Genomic DNA, 23,476 nt, shown 5'->3' on the forward strand with positions numbered 1-23,476 from the left:
TGGTAATACAGTTGTTTTTTTCTGGTTATATAGGAGTCCCACATCAGTAAAGAAGATACTCAGCCCATTGCTCAGTGGCAGGAGGCTCTGCTGTGCCACTACACCATGGACAGGCTCTTCTCCTTCTCCATCCTCACCGCTCGAGTCTTTGCTGTTGGTGATCCGGCTCATCACACAGGCTCCGCTCATAAGTGCATGTAGAGCATTAAATGTTCGCTGACATGCAGCTGTGAATTGTACAAGCAACCCCTTCTGTGATCACATTGATCAAAGTTTCCAGTACAGCCTTCAGTCGCTGATAATAGTGTGTTTCCACTCTTGTTTCTGCCATGTATACATGGCATGTATTTCCAATGGATTTATTATCTAACATATTTATTGTAATCATATTTATTGCATTTATTTATTGATATTTGTTGAAACCAGTTATGTCCTTTTTATGCAGAATAAAGACAATATTCATAACCAACAATATTACTTTCTTTATCGTGTGTGTTATGGTTCATAAATGATGTCATTATGCTGATTATTCCTTGCATTTAAAGCATCGTGATAAGCAATTCCTCACTCAGGTGAGTTAGGAAGTTACCGGCACTTTTCTGTGAATGAATTTACAAAACAACATGCTGAGACAAGGAGGAAGCTGTGCTTTCCTTAAACACTCCTGCAGCTCTTTTGAGATCGACAACTTCCTGCATACTTCCTCCCAGTCAGTGTCTCTATTATAATGCTCACTTCTTTTCACTCACACACTCTGATGATGCAATGTTAGTGTGTTGGTAGTACATTTCAGTACAAAAAAGGAAGGTGTGACGTCAGGGAAGAGGAAGTAGCAGTGAGCTAAAGGTACTGGATTGCTCAACACGGAAGTTTGTTCTCCAAGTGACTTAATATCCATAATTTATTCAACCTCTCATCCTGTCTTTGAGGGTAGAAACTCCCAACTTTTCTGTTTACATGGTGGAGTGTCTGCATATCTGCCATGGCCCAAATTATTTATTTAGCACCTGTCTAAAAAGAGACTTTCCAAAGTGCTTCCCGAGAAAGGTGAGATCATCATGATATGGTCAAATAAGGTGCGCAAACAAAAGGAAATAAATGCATGCATAAAATAACACAACAACAATAATAAAGTAAGCATATAACAAGATGCACTAGCGGTTCTCCATTTGTTTTTGATAAAGTAAATTTAGCGTAGTAATGGACCAGAGGGTATTGTCAGAATTAAGATCTTTAGGTAACCTATGTGAAAAAGGTTTATTATGCTGTGAGCATGAAAAGTACTATGCACTGTGCTTTTGTTTGTGTGAGGATGATGCATGCAGGAAGGTCAAGTGTTACAGTAAGTCACGTGAGATATTATGTCATACAGTGTAAAGAAAAAAACACGTTAACACTTTGGAATTTGGAAATAGCATGTGAACCCCTTCACAAATGGCCTCTGTAAAAGCTACAAGTCAGGTTATTCCCTTCAATGAACTGTTCATTGAAGGGAATAACCTGACTTGTAGCAGTTCCAAAAAATGCAATTGCTATGTTACTATTTTAAGAAGATACATATCCATTATTGTGACTTTGAGGAATATCAGACCACATTTTATGACTAAATTATGCAAAAATGCAAGGAAATCCACTTATCCGCTATTACTTGACACTTTATGTCTCATAATCACTTCAACTTGAATGTATTACAATATGAAAAGATACTGGTTGTAAGTTGTGTACAGTTTAGACATCGTCAGTGTTTTTTTACTTGACTCAGCAACCGTAAGTTCCTCAGGACGTCCCGCACATGTATGTGTCATTTGTGATGTCACTTCCTTATTTAATTTCTCTACACAATCCGCTTATGCTACTGGGAAGCAATCCGCTGAGTAACAGCTGGTAATGGACTGTGTGTGTGTTTTTGTTGTGAGCTCCACAACGATGACGTACTTGAGCAAGATTTTGCACCAGGCTCTTTCTCTATATTGACTACGAACTAGGATTTTCACTGGTGCACAAACATGGCATTTAATCTAAGGGGTAGGGTGTTAATACATTTTAGTATACAGTAAAAGTTGGGTTACGGGTTTAACAGGCTTGGATTATCAATTTGATCTTGATTTGTCAGGTACTTATTTCGCTCAATAAGCCAACAACAACAAACATTCCCATCTGGTTACTTCCTCAATTAAGTTCTCAAGAAAAAGAGAGATGGGGGATGACATGCAGCAAAGGGCAGATGGTCAGATTCGACCCGCACCGCTGCAAAGGACTCAGCCTACATGGGGCGCACGCGCTTACTGGGTGAGCTAGAGGCCGCCCCTCAGTCAAGTAATTTAATATATTAAAATAAAAGTGAAATTTGAGCATCACTGGACAAATTAATGTCACATTCCCTTACTAGTCCTTTTGAATGTACAGTTATCCTGATGATATTTATCTATGTGTAAAAAAAAACATGGTATCAATCATTATAGGCCGTGAGGTCACAAGCAGTAATGGAAGTATTCAAATAGAGTTAAGTAAACAAAAAAATGCCAAGTCTTGCATTTAAAATTGCACTTATGTAAATGTGCAGAAGTAATATCAGCTAAATGTATTCAAAGTATCAAAAGTAAAAGTACTCATTGTGCAGAATGCTCCTAATTGTATATAATTATACACTGTATGTTATATTATTTTTTACTGATTATTACCGTATTAATGTGTAAGCGCAACCTTTACATATTGTAGGCGGCCGATGGGAGGCTCATTTTAACTACTACTGTTTTGCATATAAAATCTGAATCTGCAAAGGAGTATGTATGCAGTAGAGGAGAGGCATGGCCAGTATAAGCTATTAGGGGCCCTAAGGGAAAAACATGCTCTTAACCCACTGCTCACTGTCCCTAAGTGCAATGTGTATGTTGTTACCTCTGAGGTCCCATTAGGTCCAGTGTAGTCTGGATCGACGAAAGCTCATTTACCAGATAATCACGGAACATCCGTTACCACCAGATCTTTCGCCGGATGTCCCTCACCTTACAAAACTCTGTTGGTTTGGGAAACATCAACAGACTTCAAATAGCAAGCGATTCGCTGAAAATGGCAAGTTGGATCGTGCAACAAGGCAGGCCTGCTTGGTTCTTTCAGGGAATGATTGTAAAGAGTTACAAATATGTTCATGGCATTTACTCTCTAACTGGGACTTTTCTGGGACTGATTGGTGGGATTTCTGTGGACAAAGTACACACGGCGATACACTAGTAAGAACAAATGAGGTTTAACCATGTATCACCTAATTTAAACAGCTCACGTTACTGTATTGTGTGAACAGTTAAATTCATTTAATATTGTATGTGGCATTTTCTTTCGTGGGGTGCAAATGTTCCACCAAAACAAGTTCCTTCCAAAAACCAATTTGTAGATACATCACCGCTGCATCCGGAGCTTAGCGTCGCCCAAGACGATTGTGATTGGTTAAAGAAATGCAAACAACCCAGGCCGTTTTTTTTCTCCTGTCCAGGAGTGTATGTGTGGAAGGGCCAGACCTTACACCGCAGTGCTGTGGAGAGAGGTCTGGCAAGCGAGACTAAGTCCAGTGCAACCAGTCCTCCTATGGAAAGATTCTTAATTTGGGTTAGTTTGCGGTAGTTTCATTGGACAAAACTAGATTTTGACACAGGTAACAAAGCTAGCAAAGTGAGCCAATGGTGCAAGATTCGCCTTAATTTATATCATATTTTAGTGGTGCAAAAATAATGTATTAAGTGGCATAAAATGGAAATGCTCAAGTAAAACATGAGTTCCCAGTCATTCTGTTGCAAATGATTCCTACTGACGACATAAGTCTTTAAAAAGGGATCACGTATATTATATAGAGAGGCAGTATCGGAGCCGATACCGATACTGGTATTGCCTAAAACGCTGGTATCGGTATCGGGAAGTACTGGAGTTAAAGCAGCGATCCGATACCACGTAATAAAGCCCTGAAGATAATCTACGTTAAAGTAGTTTATTTATGTTCTTTTTCCGTTGTAACTGACTGTCAAACTGCAGAATAACAGAAAGTTCTGGGGCATTCATGTTTCACAAAGAGTTTAACCTGAGCCAGACCGACAACAAAGATAGAAATCATATCACATCCATACAGGGATAGTAGTATACAGCTGTTATACATCATATCACATCCATACAGGGATAGTAGTATACAGCTGTTATATATCATATCATCCATACAGGGATAGTAGTATACAGCTGTTATACATCATATCACATCCATACAGGGATAGTAGTATACAGCTGTTATACATCATATCACATCCATACAGGGATAGTAGTATACAGCTGTTATATATCATATCACATCCATACAGGGATAGTAGTATACAGCTGTTATACATCATATCATCCATACAGGGATAGTAGTATACAGCTGTTAAAACATAATAAAATATATGACACACTGGTATCGGATTGGTACTCGGTATTGGCTGATACGCAAGTTCAGGTATCAGAATCGGTATCGGGAAGCAAAAAATGGTATCGGACCATCTCTAATATTATATATAGTTTAATTTTTAAGAAAAGTGCTCAGTTATTTCCTAAAACACTTGGGCACTGTTTAGCAAATGCTCTAAAGCTGGAGTAAAACGACCAAGACTATTTTCACATGTGGATTTTGTGCTTTTTTTCTGCCCACAACGCTGCGGAGGAGGGTCTGGCTAGTCCACCCAGCATTCCTGGATAGGAGAAAAACGTGCTCTGGTTTATTGGCATTTCTTTAAACCAATCACAATCATCTTGGGCGATGCTAACGCCGCACGGAGCAACGGTGCTCTGCAAAATAGCCTCGGGAAGGAACTGGTTTTGGTGGAACATGTGTACGTTCAAAAGTTGTTTTAGTCGTGCAACAGAAAACTCAGATTGGACAGATAGTCTAGCTAGCTGTCTGGATTTACCCTGCAGAGATCTAAGGAGCAGTTAACCATAGTCCTCATAAATCCACCAGAGATTAAAATTACAGCACAAAGAAAGCGGAAGTTAATGGACATCCCGCCTAAAAAGAGGGACATTCGGCAGAATTTCCGGCGGCATCTGAACAATCCTGGAAATGAAACGTTGTCGATGTAGATTAAACCCAGTGCAACATGACAACAATGGAGCTCTGTGGCACAGTGGGAAGCTATATCAGGCTTTGACAATCCTAATAACAAATTAGGATATATGAAAACAAAAACTACAGAATGTCACCAGACGTGTCCATTAAGTACTTTCCACCACTGGTGTTAAACCACTTTTGTACCAACTACTATATGCAGTTCAGTTTGCTAACCTCTGGGATGTTTTTTTTGTGGTACTTTTAAAAAATATATTAAATGGTGTCATTTATAAAGGTTTAAAGTTCTATTTCAGCAAATTTGTAAAACATAATTTTGTTGTTATTTGTCTTTTTAGGTGTTGTTTATTTAAACTGTACATGAGAAGCAACTAAAACCAGTGGAGGAAGAAGTATTCACACCATTTACTTAAGTAAAAGTAATAATACCACACTGTAAAAATAATCATCTACAAGTACAAGTCGTGCATTCAAAACCTTACTTAAGTAAAAGTATGTCGCCTAAGTAAAATGCACCTGAAGTATCAAAATTGTGCAGAAGATTGGTCTCTGTCAGTGTTTTGCTATTATGATTTGTTTTGATTACTGCTGCATTCATGTGTATGTTGCATTCATTCTGTCCATGTTTAAGTGCTAATTTTAACTCCTTTATAGACTGCAGTGGGTAGTTTAATCTATAGAAATGCATCATATTCTATAAACTCATCATATGTTTGTAGCTTTTGCTGTCCTGTGAGAACCACATATCTTTAAAAACGTATTTAGCTTGAGAAGTATAGGAGAAATCTCTCATACCATCAAGGAACACTTCATCCGTCAGTTTATCAGAAAAATACAAAATCAGCAAATTTGGAGATACGTGGTTTTCACTAGACAGGGAAAGTTTTAAAATTGATAATCTGAAAAATAACTCATCCCTATATGTATCCTGCTGTTTTGCTGATAATAAATAGTTACATGGGGAAGTAACAGCGCTATACAACTATTGCTCACATTTTCTGGGAGATCCAGGGAATTTCTTGGAGGTCAATTATTCTTTGCTAAAACGTGTGCAGTCCTCCCGCCCTTCCCCCCTCACCTGCCGATGCTGAGGACAGGAGGACACCGGCTGGAGTTTTGACAGATGTCCGCTGCTGTAGAGAAACCAGCCCAAAACTAACGAAGGCGGGGTTAAAAAAAAAAAAAAAAAAAAGGAATTTCCTGGTGAGCTACGACAACACAGGAAGGTAAAGTTGGCTCCGTTGAAATGTAAAGTTTAAAACCTAGAATTGCCGCTGTGGGCGAGGCTAATGTATCACTATTTAACATGACCCTTTACCCTTTCAGTATTGACTTGCAGTCCGCAGCCGTTACATCCTGAATAACCTAACTTTTGAACTGACGTTAGCATGTCGACCTGTAGCTAGATAGCAGCTCAACTGGTAACGTTAGCTAGCATGCGAACGTTATGTCATCTTACGTCAACTGTTAAGCTGAAAGTTAAACAATCTGGGCTTTGGGTGAACTGGTTATGTTCTCGTGTCATATTCAAGATTTAAACGTTATTGCTGCTTCATTGTCTTTTTCAGCGCTGGTTAACGTTAGTGTCTGGATGTTGTGGCTAGATGTAGCTGAGTGATGTAGACGTGGTGGGGGGGGGGGGGGGGGGGGATGTTTAGACACTCAGAACAATTCAGTCGGGCGGAGTCTTTTCCCAGAGTTAATATAACGCCAGAGATGCAATATTTTTTTTCTTCCGATTAATCGTCTAACGTTACACCATTAAACAGTGAAACATGTATCATACAAACACCATAATATTAAATGTACAGTAATATAAAGTAAGCACATTTTCACATTTGAAAAGCTGAAAAAGTAAATGTTTGACCAATTTAATGAATTTAGAAATTGTTCAGTATTCTGTTGATCGACTTATGGATCGACTGAAATTCTGTGAAAACTAGTTCAATAAACATAAACTCAATCAAATGTACAAACGTTTAAGTGTCAAATTGTGATGGGCGTTTCTGACTCTTTCCTGACAGCCCAAGCAATGAATCTATTTGAGATAATCGGTGGATAATTCGATAATAATTAGTTGCAGCATTGTCTGGTTTGCCCTTCTCCAACGTGATAAGTTGCTGCTTTTCCTTGTTTTATGTTATTGTAAACATTGAATATCTTTGATTGATTACTGCTTGAACAAAGCAAGAACTTTAAAGAAGAACAATCATCACATCAATCAAATCAAAATAAGTGTAAGTTGCAGCTCTTGTTGGTGCCTTTTGATGAATGTGACAGTTAGCTTTTAAGGAGTTAGTGCGTAGACTTTACTTCTAAACACTGAAAAGTACAAACATGAAATGAAGTTGCAGTGTGATGATTGTGTGCTTGCTAATCGAGTTTGAGAAGCTGGATATTAGGAGCAGGGGCATAGCACAAAATTGTGGACCCTTAACATTAGCATTCTGAATGGGCCTCTCCCCACATCCATGGCTACATGGCTCTTTATTCTAGTATCTTTGTGTGCCCTTCTCACATTAACGATACCCAGCCCTATCTGTGGGTGCCTCTTGAAACAACAGACTCTTGTTTTCAGCCTCCTTGAACCCTTGCATTTTGTCTCTCTCTGTATTGAAGATGAATGTGGGCGTAGCTCACAGTGAGGTGAACCCCAACACTAGGGTGATGAACAGCAGAGGAATATGGCTCACCTACCTGCTGCTGACCGTCGTGTTGCACATCGTCCTGCTCAGCATTCCTTTCTTCACTGTGCCGCTCGTCTGGACTCTTACAAACGTCCTCCACAACCTGGTCAGTTAAAGATCGAGATATATAGCAACGATACAGCATTCATTACATATCCAAAAATATATTTATTTTTAGGGATGGGCAATACGATATTTACCATGCCATACATTTTGCCATACAGTATGTTATTTATCCTATATAGCAGGGGTCTTCAACGTTTTTTTAGGCCAAGGACCCCTAAGCTAAAAGAGACCGACTAGGGACCCCCCCCTACTTTGTACATATATTGTATACAATTGAGTTGCATATTAAACTGGGCCGGATGGATGTAAATGAATATATATGGATTATGTAAACATTATGTTTTATTGTTAAATATACATGTGGAAGTGGAAGTGAATCCCTAAGCTGAGCTGTACGGCTACCATAGTGGCTACCTTTGTAAGCTTATTTTCAATGTGTAAATTAAATGTTTTGTTTTCATTTAACTTTGCTATAAATATGTTGGATTCATATTGATGTATATTTTGAAAAATGAAACTTTAAAAAAAATATTTTTTAAACATAATTTGAACATTAACTCTGAGGACCCCCTAGGGGTCACAGACCCCCTGTTGAATACCTCTGCTATATAGTATCTCTGGGTGTGTTAGACCATCATGGGCAATGTTAAAAATCAGTGATTAGGACCACCATATGTTAAAGGAATAGTTCAACATTTTTGGGATACATTTTCAAATCTGTCTGTTAAATATGAAGCTATAGTTTTTAATTTGATGGACTTGCATTGAAGTTCACACTGATCAGCACTTTACTATCTGTGTGTTCTCAGAGTAGGACATTGCAATATGAAGCTTTAACCAGGATGTGCTTAGCTTAGCACAAAGACAGGAAAACAAAGGGGAAACAGCTAGCCTGGATGTGTCCAAAGAGTAAAAAAAAAGAACCGCTTTCCAGCACTTCTAAGGCAAGTTAATTAACATGTGATATCTCATTTGTTTAATCTGCACAACAAACTAATAATAATATAAGAGGTGCTGGTACACAGATTTTGGACAGAGTGATGCTAAGCTAACCAAACCAAATCTCTCATCCCATCAAGGAACACTTCATTCTTCAGTTTATCAGAAAAATACAAAATCAGCAAATTTGGAGATACGTGGTTTTCACTAGACAGGGAAAGTTTTAAAATTGATAATCTGAAAAATAACTCATCCCTATATGTATGCTGCTGTTTTGCTGATAATAAATAGTTACATGGGGAAGTAACAGCGCTATACAACTATTGCTCACATTTTCTGGGAGATCCAGGGAATTTCTTGGAGGTCAATTATTCTTTGCTAAAACGTGTGCAGTCCTCCCGCCCTTCCCCCCTCACCTGCCGATGCTGAGGACAGGAGGACACCGGCTGGAGTTTTGACAGATGTCCGCTGCTGTAGAGAAACCAGCCCAAAACTAACGAAGGCGGGGTTAAATAAAAAAAATAAAAAAATAAAAAATAAAAAAAAAAGGAATTTCCTGGTGAGCTACGACAACACAGGAAGGTAAAGTTGGCTCCGTTGAAATGTAAAGTTTAAAACCTAGAATTGCCGCTGTGGGCGAGGCAAACCAAACCCAGCTTCATTTTTAATGAACAGTTATGAGAGTGGATATTGACCCTCTCAACTTCTCAATCGATGTTCTCAGCAAGAAAGCATAGTTCCCAAAATGTCAAACTATTTCTTAAATGTTAGATTTTTACGTGATTTATGCATTAATGTAATTTTGGATTTGCCAAAAAACAAACATACATTGATGTCTTGTTTGATTCTCCAGAAAATCTACTATGACATGATATATCATTATTTATATCTTGATATAAAGATTACATATACTGTAGAAGATAATTGTATCGCTCTCCCACCATTTATTTTTACCCAAAATGTCTAAAATCTCCATCAGTATGCCAATCCTGTTTAACCTAAAGAAGTGGCTAAGTACCTTTTCACTTTGTTACACTTACTTCACTATGAAACCACTTAATCATCAACAGTTTAAAATAATTGGAATTGCAACAGCTGCATCTATAAATTATTAAATATGTGGCAAGCCTGCACGTATATAAGGCATCTTTTCAGTTGTTGAAAATGAGAGTTTGGGTAAATCTCCTCGAGACAGCTAATTATTTAATTGTACTCCTGAACTTTTGAGCATTACAGTACTTGGAGGGAAAGCCATCTTTCTTTGTGGCTGATAGTAGTTTTGCGTCTTGTCTCTGCAGGTGATGTACCTGTTTCTACACACAGTGAAGGGCACTCCCTTTGAGACACCAGACCAAGGCAAAGCTCGTCTGCTCACACACTGGGAACAGATGGACTACGGCGTCCAGTTCACATCTTCACGCAAATTCCTCACTATCTCACCAATTGTTCTGTAAGTATGTTTTGAAAAGTCTATTGCAGAGCTGGACATTTGGTTTGCAGTTTCTCTTTCAATATGATGGCTAAATCAGCATGCCTTTAAATATGTTTTTGACCAAGTTCTTCAGGCTGCTGGGCTTTCCATTCTCACGCGACTCATTTATTATGATAACGATTAATTAAGCTAATGTTAGCGTCACGACTTGGTTGAAAATGTTGTCTCTGGCTGACTATTTAATGCTTCCAGATGACTCATTTTAAAACAAGAATCAAAGGGGTCTTAAACATGCACTTGATGGTAGGGCTGCATGATAGGAAAATATCTAATTGCGATTATTTTTGACTGATACTGCGATATGATTCACGATACTGGAGGGAATGGTAATTTTTGTATCATTATTCTCATTTTCACTGAAAAGTATTCAAATTAAAATGAATATATAGTGTGATTTTTGCGAGGATATGTACCAAACAAAGACTTTTTTTTCTCTAGTCTGTAGGATAGGATTTGTAGGCCGGGACGTCTCTGCAGCGCCACAATACTTAATTCAGAATGGTTTGACACATATTTTGCCTTTAACAACTATTGTTTTGCCATTAAACTTGGTACAGACATTCATGTTCCCCTACGGGATGAACGGTATTAGTTTTGGTGATCCTGTAACTTTTTTTTCTATCACCAGCATCAGGTCAAATTTTTGATTCCTTCAGTATTTAGACCTTTAAACCTCAAGAGTGCTTTTCACACTGCACTTATCCCCAGGCGGGGTTATCCCATAGTGACAAAATCTACAGTCTAAATGTTCTATCCCACAAGTGGTCTATCAGACATTTAACCCACGGCTAGTGGAGGTGCAGTGTGAATCGTATAGCCCTGGGCTTCCTTCATCATGCAGACCAAAAGCACTGCAGAATAAAATATCAACCTGTGAGGTGTCGTGGAGCGTATTTTTTTACTTTTTGATTACGGATTATGAAACTCATCGTTTGTCATGGACATTGACACTATTCTTCTCTCTCTGCAGGTATATTCTTGCCAGTTTCTACACAAAATATGATCCCACGCATTTCCTAATCAACACGAGCTCCCTCCTTAGTGTCCTCCTCCCAAAGTTGCCTCAATTTCACGGAGTACGGATATTTGGAATCAACAAATACTGACAGATCTGACTGAACTTTGGATTTTAACCACCAAACACTGGACTTCTAGTTTTCTGTTTCTGCTGAATTATTTTATGTCTAGAGGTTGAGGAGAAGAGAACCACTTGGATTTGTCTTAACTGTACAGACTGTGTGGAGTAATATATGAAAGTTGCAGTTTGTGCTGCCTCTTGCAGCATGCATGAAAAAATAGTAAATGCACTGCTGCTGTTTTATGAAAGTCTTTATTTTTTTCTTTACTGACATTCCTTTGGTAAGTTTGTCAAAAGGCCAGACACTTAGGCTTCAAGAAAGAGCAACTTTTGAAGTGCACTGCTTTCGAATGTGACGTTTATTCATTTCTTGTCTGTCTCAGATGATTTCTGTCGCAAACTGCACTGGCTGCACGTCTGTAAAACTGTCTGGCTGTTGCCATAAATGTGAATGAATTCATTGCAACAGTGTGGTTCCTGTTCCGAATGAAGCTTGCAAGTTTCCGTTTTCCTTCATGCTTTTTTTCTTGATTTACTATGAAGGATTTACCTGCAGCATGCATTTACACGCCTACAATAAACACTGCAGTCTTGCTGTAGGACACATCATTTCCTGTTTTCTTAAAAATCTGTATGTCTTTTCCCACTTATAAAATGAGCAGTAAGAGCTACACGGTGTGCACGCGTGGTCGTCTTATCTCTATTCCACATGGTCGAGTAGAAAAACTGCAAATTCCTTTTGTGTGTAGGTTTGTAAGTATCAATTGATCGACTGTGGGCCAGTTTGTAAGCTGTGGGGAAGTACAGACACTTTACATGAAGCCACCATGAGGGGGCTGTCACAGTGTGTGCAATATGCTCATATATCAAAGGGATCCCCCCCCCCCCTTCCCCCAATGTGGTCATGTTTGTATTGCACTGATGTTTCTCTGTTGGTGATACGTTGTTTTGGGGAAGTAAGTCATAGGAAATGCAACGCCATGTGAATTTGATTACTGTTGTGTATGCCTACCTGATCCTGGGAAACACATGCAAATAATGCCCGCTGTATCAGCTGTAATATACATGTAATAATTTGCAACAGTAGATGGGGTGTTTCCTGCCTTCAAATGCTGTGAGGACATTCAGAGAAGCCAGTAGTGGCATGCAGAGGGCAGTTGGGCTCACTAAAATTAGAGAGAGAGAGAGAGAGAGAGAGGATAAATACAATGTTTTTTTCCTGCAACATATACAAAAAACTACCTGATGTAGGATAACGCTGTCTCGGTTAAACGGCTAATTTTGGTTATCTACTGCAGATATGCTGTTTATTGTATATGCAGTGTATGCCAGTCATCACTTTGCTTTGATTTTAACATTATGAAACTGTTACATGGAAAGATATACCAAAGGAGATGTCAGAGGTAAAGTGCAGATATAAGAAAGGTCAGAAATTTCTACTTGGATGCAGATGGTGAACTTCTTAGAAAATAGGGTTTAAAGTTAAATGCTGTTTCATTTTGGACTCTAGATAACTGAAAGGCAAACAACAGATGTCATTCATATGGATGGATTTGAATGATTCATTTTTCAAACCCACAGATTCAAACTGTTTGGTGTGTCACTTCTAATCAATTGCAGCATCTGCAAGTGCAGGGTTTAATACAGGTCAGCCCCCTGTAAAATGGAAATTCCAAAGATGCATGTCTATCTTCCTCCCACTGGTCATTAAATTAATAAGCTCTCTGTAAGGGTATCTACTATCTAGACTAGTTGATCAGATAAGACATTGATCCAAAACAATATTGACCATTGATTAAGTCAATTAACAAATGAGCCCCAGCTTCTAAAATGCAGGGATGATCGGTTTTGTACCATTGTACATTAAATAGTTGAGGGCGTTGAGCTGTTTTTGTACATGGATGGTCCAATGTCCCGTTTTTTGACATTGTTTGGACAAAAACTATTTGAAGACAGCTTCTGGTGGGCATTTTTTAACACTTTTTTTTGTTTTTTACATTTTATAGACTAAATGATTAATAGAAAATTCTGTTAATTAATTGCAGCCATAGATGCAAAGAGGAACAGTAAAACTCCAAGATCCCTATGGAAAATCCATTAAAAAAAATATTCAGTAAAAATAGAGAACCTCAAGGTAAAATGTACTAGCAGGAAATGTACTTAAAGTATCAAAAGTAAAAGTAGTCATTATGTAGCAGAATGGTCTTTGTCAGTGTGTGTTTTTTTTTTATTAATATAAAGCAGATATATCACTGTGTAGCATTTTATATTGTAGCTGATTGAAGAAAAGCTACTTTAAGCACTGTTGGGTAGTTTTAAAAAAATGCATCATATTTTATAAATTGATCATATCTTTTGTATCTAAAACCTAATCTGCAAAGTAACTGCAGCTGTCAGATAAATGTAATGGAGTAAAAAGTGCAATATTTCCCTCTAAAATAAAGTAGAAAATGAAGCATACAATGGAAATACTCAAGTAAAGAACTCAAGTAAAATTACTTTCCACCACTGAAGAAATTGTATTTGCACCCACTATGAAAAATATAACCTCAGCTTTTTGGCTTCAAATGCATTACATCATTAACCAAAGCCATAACATCTTGCCACCTTTTAGTCCTAATAATATTTTACAATGATGCTAATGCATAAACATCAGATCTCAAATATGTTTTTTTATTCAAAATACTTTGGGGACACTTCCTCTGATGCATGTCCATTAAAATGAAAACAGTGACATACAAACTTGACCAAACTTTTCCTCCGTCAGCAGAAAGCTAGAATAATAATGACCGCCTCATCATGCTGCTGTTCAGAGAGGTGAGAACGTTTAACACATGGTGTAGGATACATGCAATCTGGATGGCCTCATTACAGTTTGCTGGAGTGAGCCCATTTAGAGGGCGTGAACACTAGGTTTTGAAAACTAAAATTGTAAAAACCTTTTTCTAAGCTTAAGACAACAAAACTACCATCACACAGTAAAAAGTTCAATTGCTTTGACCTCCAAAAAAAAGAGGTCCCGTTCACAGAGTATCACCGTATTTGTAACCTCAATTTTAACAGAAGCCTTCGTTCCGTTAAAAAACAAAACAAAAAAAACAAGAGTTCTGGCTTTAGTGCAAATTCATGGAAACTACATTACTTTGCCGCATTGTTCTGCCTGTTGACCGTCAGTGATTTTGTGACTGAAATCCCAATCCAGTAATCACTCAGAAGTCAGTCGGGATGTTCGCACAGAAGCCACGGAGAGTCGTTCTCCGGCCACCTTTCTGAAAGGCAATAATATAATTGTCTCTATTTTCATACGTCTTTTAACATCAGTGGTGTCTCACTCGGGTTTCATCATAGGCTTAATGTCGTCTTCTTCGTCGTCGTCTGTGTCAAAAAAATCATCCTCAAAAAAAGATCCCCCAAAGCCGTATTCCTGTGCATGGACAGACACCTCATTTGACATCAAGTGAGGAGACCCTTCAATGAAATCAGCAAACCTGTGGGTTAAAATGACAACATCAGCATCAATATCAGTGTTACACTGTATATAAACCATGTACTGGTATTTAAATACCTATATACTAACACACACACTTATATTCACAACTTAAAGGCGACATTTGGCCACACTGCAGTGAAAGACGTTATTTTGGATAGATTCATATTCATATACCTCAAATCTTAAATGTGCAGACACAGCTTGCAAGAGATAGTTAATCAATCACTGTTAAAAATAAAAACAACAAATATTACCTCCTTATTAACCACTCAAAAAAGGTAAAATCCCAATTTCAATCAGTATCAATATAAACTGATTAAGCCATTCTAAACCAATGCATCATATATCATTAGTTTTCAGTAGCAGATTAACCCTTAAAAAGGTAACTACAGTACACTAGTCTACAAACATACTGATGCTACCAGAAATTCAAATGTGGGATCAACAGGATGATAGTGGGATAATCATTAGAAATTATTCCTACACACACACACACACACACACACAAAAAAGTATGCAACCCCCCCCCCCCCGGGAAGTTTTTATGTTTTACCGATTTAATTTTTACAACATTTAGATTTCAGGTGAAAACAGATTGCTACAAAGTGATTTAAATGAATCACAAATATAAATGACCTAAATCATCACTCGTGCAGTCCTTTGGTTTCAGAAGTCACATTCAATGGAGATAGGGGGGAATTGGGATTTCAATTGATTGTAGCATAAATACACCTGGACCGTTTCCAGAAGGTCCAACGTTTGGTCAATCAGTATTTTGGCATAACCTACACAATCTCATCTCTTTCTCAGTGTCAAAAAAAACATGAAATCTACTTTGACTCCATGTGGTAAGATGATACAACATTCAAACTTCCAAGGTAAAACATTATTAGCTAAGCCTAAATGTAAGTTAACGTGTATATTAAGAGTCTCGGGACTGAGCTTTAATCATACCTTAAAAGATGTCATGCGTTTTAACAAATGATATGCTAAAGAACAGAATATCACGATAGGCACCTTTTCGGGGACTGAAGCCTGGACACCGTCTTCCATGGCCTGAACTCTGGGCTGTTGCAGTGCTTCCTCAGCTCCTCCAGAGCACGCAAAGTCTCTTCCTCTCCCTGCTTCTGAAACTCCTCCTCAGTCAACAGGCGACGTGGCTCCGGCTTCCAGTGAATGTACCTTCTGATTTTCCTGTACAACACAGCAAAAGCTTAATAAGAAAAATCCAAATTCTAAAAAAATATATACTATGGTTCTAAATGGAAATTATATATATATATATATATATATATATATATATACATATATATATATATACACACACACACACACATACATACATACACACACACACATCTGCTTTAAGCTTCAGTAGTTCAAGCAACTTACTCACCGTTATATTCTATGTTACATTGCTACACTATACTTATGCTCTTGTTATATTGCTGCACTATACTATATACGTTATATTGTTGTACTATACTATATATATTAGGGCTGCACAATATATCGTTTTTTTTATCGTCATCGCAATATCAACTGGTCGAATATACATATCGCAAAAGGCTACGACATTTTGCGAACAGAGATTTTTTTAGTTAGTTGAAAGAAAATATCAGCAGAAAATGCACTTTAAAAACTGTCACTTTTTTTAGTGGTGTCTTTTGTACTTAATTAAATGTTCAATTTGTTCAATAAAAATGTTAGCAATGATTTCCTTTTATTTGTTTTAAATTCAACAAGCAATGTGTTGAGTACAGAACTGACTGCATTTAAATATCTGTTTATTTATTGCAAGTAATATCATTATCGCAATATTCAACAACATTATCACATATTTTCCTCATATCGTGCAGCCCTACTATATATTATGTTATTCTATACTATATTATTACACTACTGCACCTTATACTTATTTCCCTCACTATTTCATAATGTACCATAGTTTGCTATATGACAACACTCACATTATTACGTCATCTGTCTCAAAATGCTCTGTATAGTTTATATTTTTCAATCTATCAATAAAAAGGTGCATCTTTTCTTATCTTGGATTTAAGAGGCAGAAATAAGCAGACATCATGCAAAACTTTCCAAAGACAAATGACTCTTAAAATATAGTAGAGATTATCAAATCAAAAACTCCTGTACAATAAAAAAGACTGTTCTTGGTAATAAATGTGTGACACTATTGTTTACTACCACTAGGGCTTTGACTCCGAACTTCGATATTCGAATATAATTCGAATATTAAAAGAAATATTGATATTCGAACGAATATTAGGCAGCCCTTAATATTCGAATTTCGAACCTGTTATGGGCATTATTTTTTTGTAAATGTGTTTGCTTGTAAACGTTGTTTTCAATTCAGATTCCGAGACTTTTTCACGCATTTCAAAATGTAACTCTCGCTCGGCCATAGCGTGGTAGCGTTGCATTTCCTCCAACTCATTTCCTGGTTCTCCTTCTCCATTAACAACATGAAATCAAGGAGAGGGTTAACTTTTCCTGCTCCAGATTTCACCGTGGTCAGAAAGAACAGGGGAGACACTTTGTTTCTCTCACTATGACTCTAGAGTCGCTACTCGCTCTGAAGCTAACGGTAATCACCGTCACTCTCTCACTCTAACACACACTCCCCACACACACACGCTGGCTCGACGCACACACCAGCGCAAATGTATAAACATCAGACCACTTACGTAGGCTACGGTGAAATATCCGACCTTACTGTTGAAAGCATACTGTTTGTATTTAATCCAGGGTCTGACTTTTAATAAAAAAATTGTTGTGGGAGTGTGTTTTTCTTCTGAAAACATCATTGCACGCGTACTGACTGATACACTGCCCTCTGGTGGACAGAACATATACGAAGTTTGATACCAATATAAGCCTTACTGAAGGCATTTAATGGTCAAAATATTATTAATAAATATTCGAATATATTTGAATATTAATATTAATAAACAAACGAACTTCGAATATGGTTTTTGGGCAAAAGTCAAAGCCCTAACTACCACAGAGCTGCATTACACTGCATGACATAACAGTAACCCCATATGTGCTTGTTTTGAAAGTGGATTTTCTGTTTAATATATTACTGTACTTTGGCGCCACCTTCTGTCAGCTTTGTGAACACCCACCTCCATGCAGCAACTGTCAGAGAGACTGGGTACTCCAGATGTTTGGAGAACACAGCTGCCACGATGATGGAGAAGGCAACATGCTGGATTTGAATCCCTAAATAAATCAGGAGCAGACCAAATAGCTGCAGCGTCCACGACAAGATGTTAATGCTCTTCTCATCCACCAGAGGACCGTAACGGTAACACACAGCAAACGTGATAAATCCCACCACTGCTACATAACCTGAAAGGAAAGAAAAAAAAAGACCATACATATTGACCTAGAGTGTTTACATTATTTACAGTTTCAGTGTTTTACACGTTTTTTTGGCCTAGAGCTTATCATACATATTGTATTTTGGCCCCTGGTGATTCGAATCACAAGGCTTGAAGTGGGGCAGATGGTGTATTGTATGTAGATTTAAGCATGCATACTTAAGCATTACATTCTACAGAAAACAAAGGCAGGAGACTAATCTGTGTTCATTTAAAAAGGTGATTCTCAAGTTATCAAACAGGGGATGCTTAACTTAACTCACCGGTCTGAATAAATAGCCATTTAAAATGCTATAGTAGGATTCTTGCTTTGGTCTGATGTGTCAAAAACCAGAAGTTTGTGTTGACAAAGGGTATGTACCTAATGCGACGTTCCAGTGTTCTCGCAGAATTACGCCGAGGTTCCTGCAGACAAATTGGATGGCGTACACAGAAAACGACCAGCCGCCAACAATCAAGACATAAAAAGGGCTTTTCTGCGGTAACAGCAAACACAAAAGGGTACAATAATTAGGCATGAGGCTAAATCGATTTAACCTATATAATCATGGATATTTAAGAGTAATGAAATTCCTTACCTTTGGCAATAAGCGTGCCAAAATAAAAAAGAGGATGATGAGAGAGGCAATCATGCCTGTGCTCATACCAGCAGAGTAGAAGAAAGCTTGACTCCTTCATTAAAGGGAGGACAAATTAGTTTATAGCATATAATCCTCCTGTTGAATCCTAACAATGTAACATGAGCAAGAAAAATTACCTGCTGAGTGATCCTGCAAAGACGAACAACAATGCTCCGGTGAGGAATACCAAAAACAGATAGATATCAAACTCTGCAAGGGAAAAGAACATGTGTTGACCATGTAATATCTGTCAAAAAACAAGCAAATGAATTGTGCTAATTTGTTTTCCACTTACTACGAAGGGGGTGGACAGTGAACTTTGTTTTGTCAGCAGGATCGATCTTGAAGCACGTCTTCTTGCTGAACAGATTGATGTTAATAGTGGTCTCATTGTGCCGCTCACGTAACAAGCTCTGGAACCAGCTCCAGACACTGAATCGCTCCAGCTCCTGCAACTCCTCCTCCCCCTCCACAGTTTCCACCTTAAACACGTTTGAACTCCACACTTTGACCTGCCAGAAATCTTCAGTTATTATGGACCTAATTAACTGAGTTTCGCCACAAGGAATTGTTAAAATAAAGTGCTGCAAGATTTAACAACAATAACCGTTGACACTATATCCCTGACAAATTTAACACAGAGGCTTCTACTTTTTCTTGATGTCACGGATCATATCTAAGCTTTAAAACCAAATTTCCAGATTTGGTCAAATGTGGCCCCAAGATACCCAGACTTTATGATTGAGAAAGTGCATTAAATGTAAACTTAAACAGTTCTGGATTTGGCTGAGTGCCATTCATGTAACTTACCTGAATTCTTGTCCATGTTTGCCTCCAAGTTGGCACCACAGAGTTTTTGTAACAGAACCTGTTGGACCCTGACATGACATACTCCTCTCCATCCTTGAGATCAGTTACTGGATGTTTGTTACCTGCGTTTGAAAAGCAGAGACATGCATGTAATACTAAGATTGCATCACATTACTTGTTTACTTTAATGCACTGTTCAGTGTAACAGAAACCTGTGACATGAACAACTTATTTAAAAGATGTCTGTTGTCTTAAGATAAGTAATTAAAGAACACTGGCATTAGTGTATGTTTTTAAGACTGTAACTCACAGCAAAACAGCTGTAGTTTTTAGCAAACATTACTCAACCGTGAGTTAATAATGCTTTTGTTTATTTTCAGCTGCAAATGAATACACATATGGTGCATTAGAGAGTAATTACACCTGCGTTGTATTATTGTTTTTGTATTGTTTTATATTTCCTTGCATCATATTCCATATTATTTTACATCTCTATAATACAGACGAACACTAGTTACCATTACTTAATCATATCATCAGTTTGGTGTACACTGTTTACATAGGTGCTGACTCTGCTATTAATTACATTGTCACTTTAACACTAATTTATGTCAATTTACATTGCAGATTTTGTATTCTATTCTTATTTTAGTTGTATATACCTATTGTTATGTATGTATCTGTACTTTTACTGTCCGTGTGCTGCTGCAATAAACGATTTTTTTTTTTTTCGTTTGTGCGTTTAGTGACGCACAGGTTTCATATTTAGCATGATTAGAATAACCTGAGGGCGGGCGGGCTGTTAGCTCGAGCAAAATGTAACAGATTTGTTCTCAGCAAATCTATACCAGCTAAATAAACGATTAAAAAAAACTAAAATAAATGTCTCCCCTACACAGAGACAGAATCGGAGAACAGCCAGCAGTGACCGGGCTAAAGAAAGGCTTAGCATAACTTCTTTAACGTTACAGTTTCACTTCATCAAAAAAAAAAAAACACAAGCTAACATGAGTTAGCCTGAGCAAAGACTTGTTTAAAATACGTATCATACTAATTAAGGTATCTGTTATTGCTGCCTAAAACAGCTTCTTACCCGTATCCTGGTATCCTGAGGTGTGAGATAAACCTATAAGCAGCACCGTGAAAACCATTAATGTAGCACTTATAGAGGTGTAATTGTTTATCATTTTCATGCATCCCGCCATGATGATAGCACCATTTCCCTCCTCCTCTTATCTTTTGCCCGCCCCTTCCGCCTTCTTCGTCTTCTTCTTTTGGGTTTTACGGCAGTTGGCATCCCATACGTTGCATTACTGCCTCCTACTGTTATTACTAGTCATCTATTATTTCATTCCATTACAACTTTCTAATTAGTCCGGTGCTTTTCCCGTTTACGGTGACCCCACTTTCAAGGACATCTTTAATAACTTATGTAGCCTTGCAAACATGACCCTTCCTTCTTGAATGTATTTCCTGCATGAAATCAGGACTCCACCGTCTCCTTTTCCTCACACAGTCTGTGCCAGCAGCAGTGTCCAGTTGTTTTTTTTCCTATTATAAAAAGTGTACGTTTCAATCTGCTATGACTAATTCGTAATTTAATGATAATTACTTGCTCTTTTCGGTTAGCCCCAATGTTTCTCAGTCCTCCTACTTTATTTTGTATTGCATGTACGTGTCTCCCTTTTCTGCACTATTCCAATATTGCTGCCATATTATACTAGGGTGTTGACCAGAGTTACATTAGTTACTTTCATGTTTAAAATAATGTAATGTTACTGTAATTAGTTTATGTGAGGGCCCAGATAGAAACTCTTTTACCAACCTGTGTACCTTTAGTACAAACAAGAACACCTGTTTGACATTGGTGGAGTAAGTAAATACAAGTAGAGATATGGAGGCTGCTCATAAGCTTATGAAGGTTTACCATTGGATTTGTCCTATACACACACACACACACTGATGACTGTAAGCATGCTGTGACTAATAGGCTGAATAGGCTGTCTGCACATTGCAACATCCAAACCACATACAACAATGGTGGATTGACAAGGCATTTTGTACATGCATTCATGGTCTCCAGAGGATGAATCCCACTGACTTTTGTGATGCTGGCATGCTTAACTAACGTCAGTATTTTGAGCATGTTAGCATGTAGCTCAAAGTACCACTGTGCCTAAGTACAGCCTCACAGAGCTCCTAGCATGGCTATACACTCTCATTCTACACTTTACCACTGCTCTGCAGGCCTACGTGGTGTACGAATAACTTAACTACATGATGCTGCACTTTAGTTGCCTTATCATTGTGGTCCCACAGGAAGTTTCAAACTGAACCCTTCTGCTGTATAGGTGTCAATGTAACCAACCACAACACTCATATTTGTTCCAGTCAAATGAAAATGTTATTGTAAATTCAGTTCCTGAGCATGAGTTAAAGTTTAAGCTGATATTATAGGCCCATTATGGTTTGCTCAGAGATGTGGGTCACTCAGTTGTTTGATTTGTGATAAGCTTATGGCCAGTACGTAGATAGGTAGCTATAGTGAGACCAAATTGTTTACCTCCATTGGTCTCAGTTTTCATTCTTACCTTACTTATATTTAAAAATAAAAAAAATATGTTGGCACTGGGAAAGGAGTTAATCTCATTTTACATGTGTATAGTGACACTAAAATACATTCTATTCTATTCTATTCATCTTATCAGCATTCATGTGAGAATAAATGTAGCATGATTCAGAGGTCAACCACTTAAAAAAAAAATCCCATCTTAATGAATTGTTTGAAAAAATGTGATATTCAAATACTCAATTCATAGTATTCACAAAGACTTAAGACTTTCACCACATGGCCATAACTTTGAGCAACAAGTTCACTTTGTTCACTCTTCTTAACATAACATGGTTATCAGAGTAATGATGGTTACTTTGTCAAAAATGATTTCTGGTTTGAATGTAAAGCACATACAAAGTTCCTGTATTTTAACAAAAACTTGAGTGTCATTTGAATTCTTCGAACATATTGCTCAAGAAGACAGTCATTCAGCAGCCTGAGGATGTTACTCAGTCAATGTGTAAAAGTGGAAATGCTGGGGGTATTTTTTTTTATTTTTTTTTTATTTTGCACAATAAAATCAAGACAACAATAACACAAAAAAAGCTAAATAATAAAAAATAAAGATTGTGCAGGTGAGATAAAGAAAACCCCTAGGGTCTTATAGAAGGAGTCTCACCTAAGGAAGAGAGGGATTACAGCTATATAGATAATTAACAATTACAATTACAAGTGTCCTAAAAAAAATAAAATAAATTGAACACAAATAAGCACTGAATAAAATAAGGTTGGCTACATAAACATCAAAGGCATAACATAAATTACAATAATATAGATAAAATAAATACATGAGTTACAGTGTTTCATTTCAATTTGAATCACCCTTAATAATGTCTCTGTTTTAGGAGATGAGAGACTTGGAATATCTGGGGATAATAATCTGATTCATATATTTCACACTGCCTTTCTTTCTTTTATGTATTTCACTATTATGAGCAGCATGCGACTTTAAGATTTATTTATTTAATGTATTTATTATTTTATTTATAAGGACAATGCACAACATTACTGTAAATGTGCCAGTGTTAGCCAGCTGGCTAATCTTCAACTGTAGTACTTTGGCAAGGTGTTTTGAGACCAGAGCAACAAGAAAGAAAGGTGTGTTAGTCATTTTTCATTTTTAGCCATTAATAGGAACAACTCCTTTTGACTGATTGGACCATATGACCACTTATTTCTGGAAAAAGGCTGCA

General features: G+C 37.5%; 2 protein-coding genes across 3 annotated transcripts; one reads left to right on the plus strand and one right to left on the minus strand.

The window, feature by feature from the left end:
- The first annotated feature begins 6,201 nt into the window (after positions 1-6,201).
- Positions 6,202-12,023, plus strand: ormdl2 (ORMDL sphingolipid biosynthesis regulator 2). Its single transcript, XM_078255667.1, has 4 exons — positions 6,202-6,309; positions 7,703-7,876; positions 10,074-10,225; positions 11,238-12,023. The coding sequence occupies exons 2-4, from the start codon at positions 7,703-7,705 to the stop codon at positions 11,371-11,373; spliced, it is 462 nt and encodes a 153-aa protein (XP_078111793.1). The 5' UTR covers positions 6,202-6,309; the 3' UTR covers positions 11,374-12,023.
- A 1,979-nt stretch (positions 12,024-14,002) lies between these two features.
- nemp1 (nuclear envelope integral membrane protein 1) lies at positions 14,003-20,903 on the minus strand. Of its 2 annotated transcripts, XM_078255666.1 has the most exons (10): positions 20,763-20,903; positions 19,670-19,791; positions 19,155-19,371; positions 18,997-19,069; positions 18,818-18,911; positions 18,601-18,715; positions 17,982-18,207; positions 15,853-16,029; positions 15,010-15,060; positions 14,752-14,833 (listed from the first exon to the last, which is right to left on the minus strand). In XM_078255666.1, the coding sequence occupies exons 1-9, from the start codon at positions 20,872-20,874 to the stop codon at positions 15,054-15,056; spliced, it is 1,143 nt and encodes a 380-aa protein (XP_078111792.1). In that variant the 5' UTR covers positions 20,875-20,903; the 3' UTR covers positions 14,752-14,833; positions 15,010-15,053. The 2 variants fall into 2 exon arrangements, with proteins under 2 accessions (XP_078111791.1, XP_078111792.1); XM_078255665.1 differs by lacking the exon at positions 15,010-15,060 and having other exon boundaries at positions 14,003-14,833.
- Positions 20,904-23,476: the final 2,573 nt, after the last annotated feature.

The sequence above is a fragment of the Sander vitreus genome, chromosome 7 (genome assembly GCF_031162955.1).
Source record: "Sander vitreus isolate 19-12246 chromosome 7, sanVit1, whole genome shotgun sequence".
Taxonomy (NCBI): Eukaryota; Metazoa; Chordata; class Actinopteri; order Perciformes; family Percidae; genus Sander; species Sander vitreus.

Bases quoted from the DNA above. Each gene is read 5' to 3' on its own strand.
- ormdl2 (XM_078255667.1), top strand. From the start codon at position 7,703: ATGAATGTGGGCGTAGCTCACAGTGAGGTGAACCCCAACACTAGGGTG. The intron at 7,877-10,073 runs GTCAGTTAAAGA...TTGTCTCTGCAG, and splicing joins CAAACGTCCTCCACAACCTG to GTGATGTACCTGTTTCTACA. The intron at 10,226-11,237 runs GTAAGTATGTTT...CTCTCTCTGCAG, and splicing joins ACTATCTCACCAATTGTTCT to GTATATTCTTGCCAGTTTCT.
- nemp1 (XM_078255665.1), bottom strand. From the start codon at position 20,874: ATGGCGGGATGCATGAAAATGATAAACAATTACACCTCTATAAGTGCT. The intron at 18,912-18,996 runs GTAATTTTTCTT...CCTTTAATGAAG, and splicing joins TTTGCAGGATCACTCAGCAG to GAGTCAAGCTTTCTTCTACT. The intron at 16,030-17,981 runs GTGGGTGTTCAC...TGTGTTGTACAG, and splicing joins CTGACAGTTGCTGCATGGAG to GAAAATCAGAAGGTACATTC.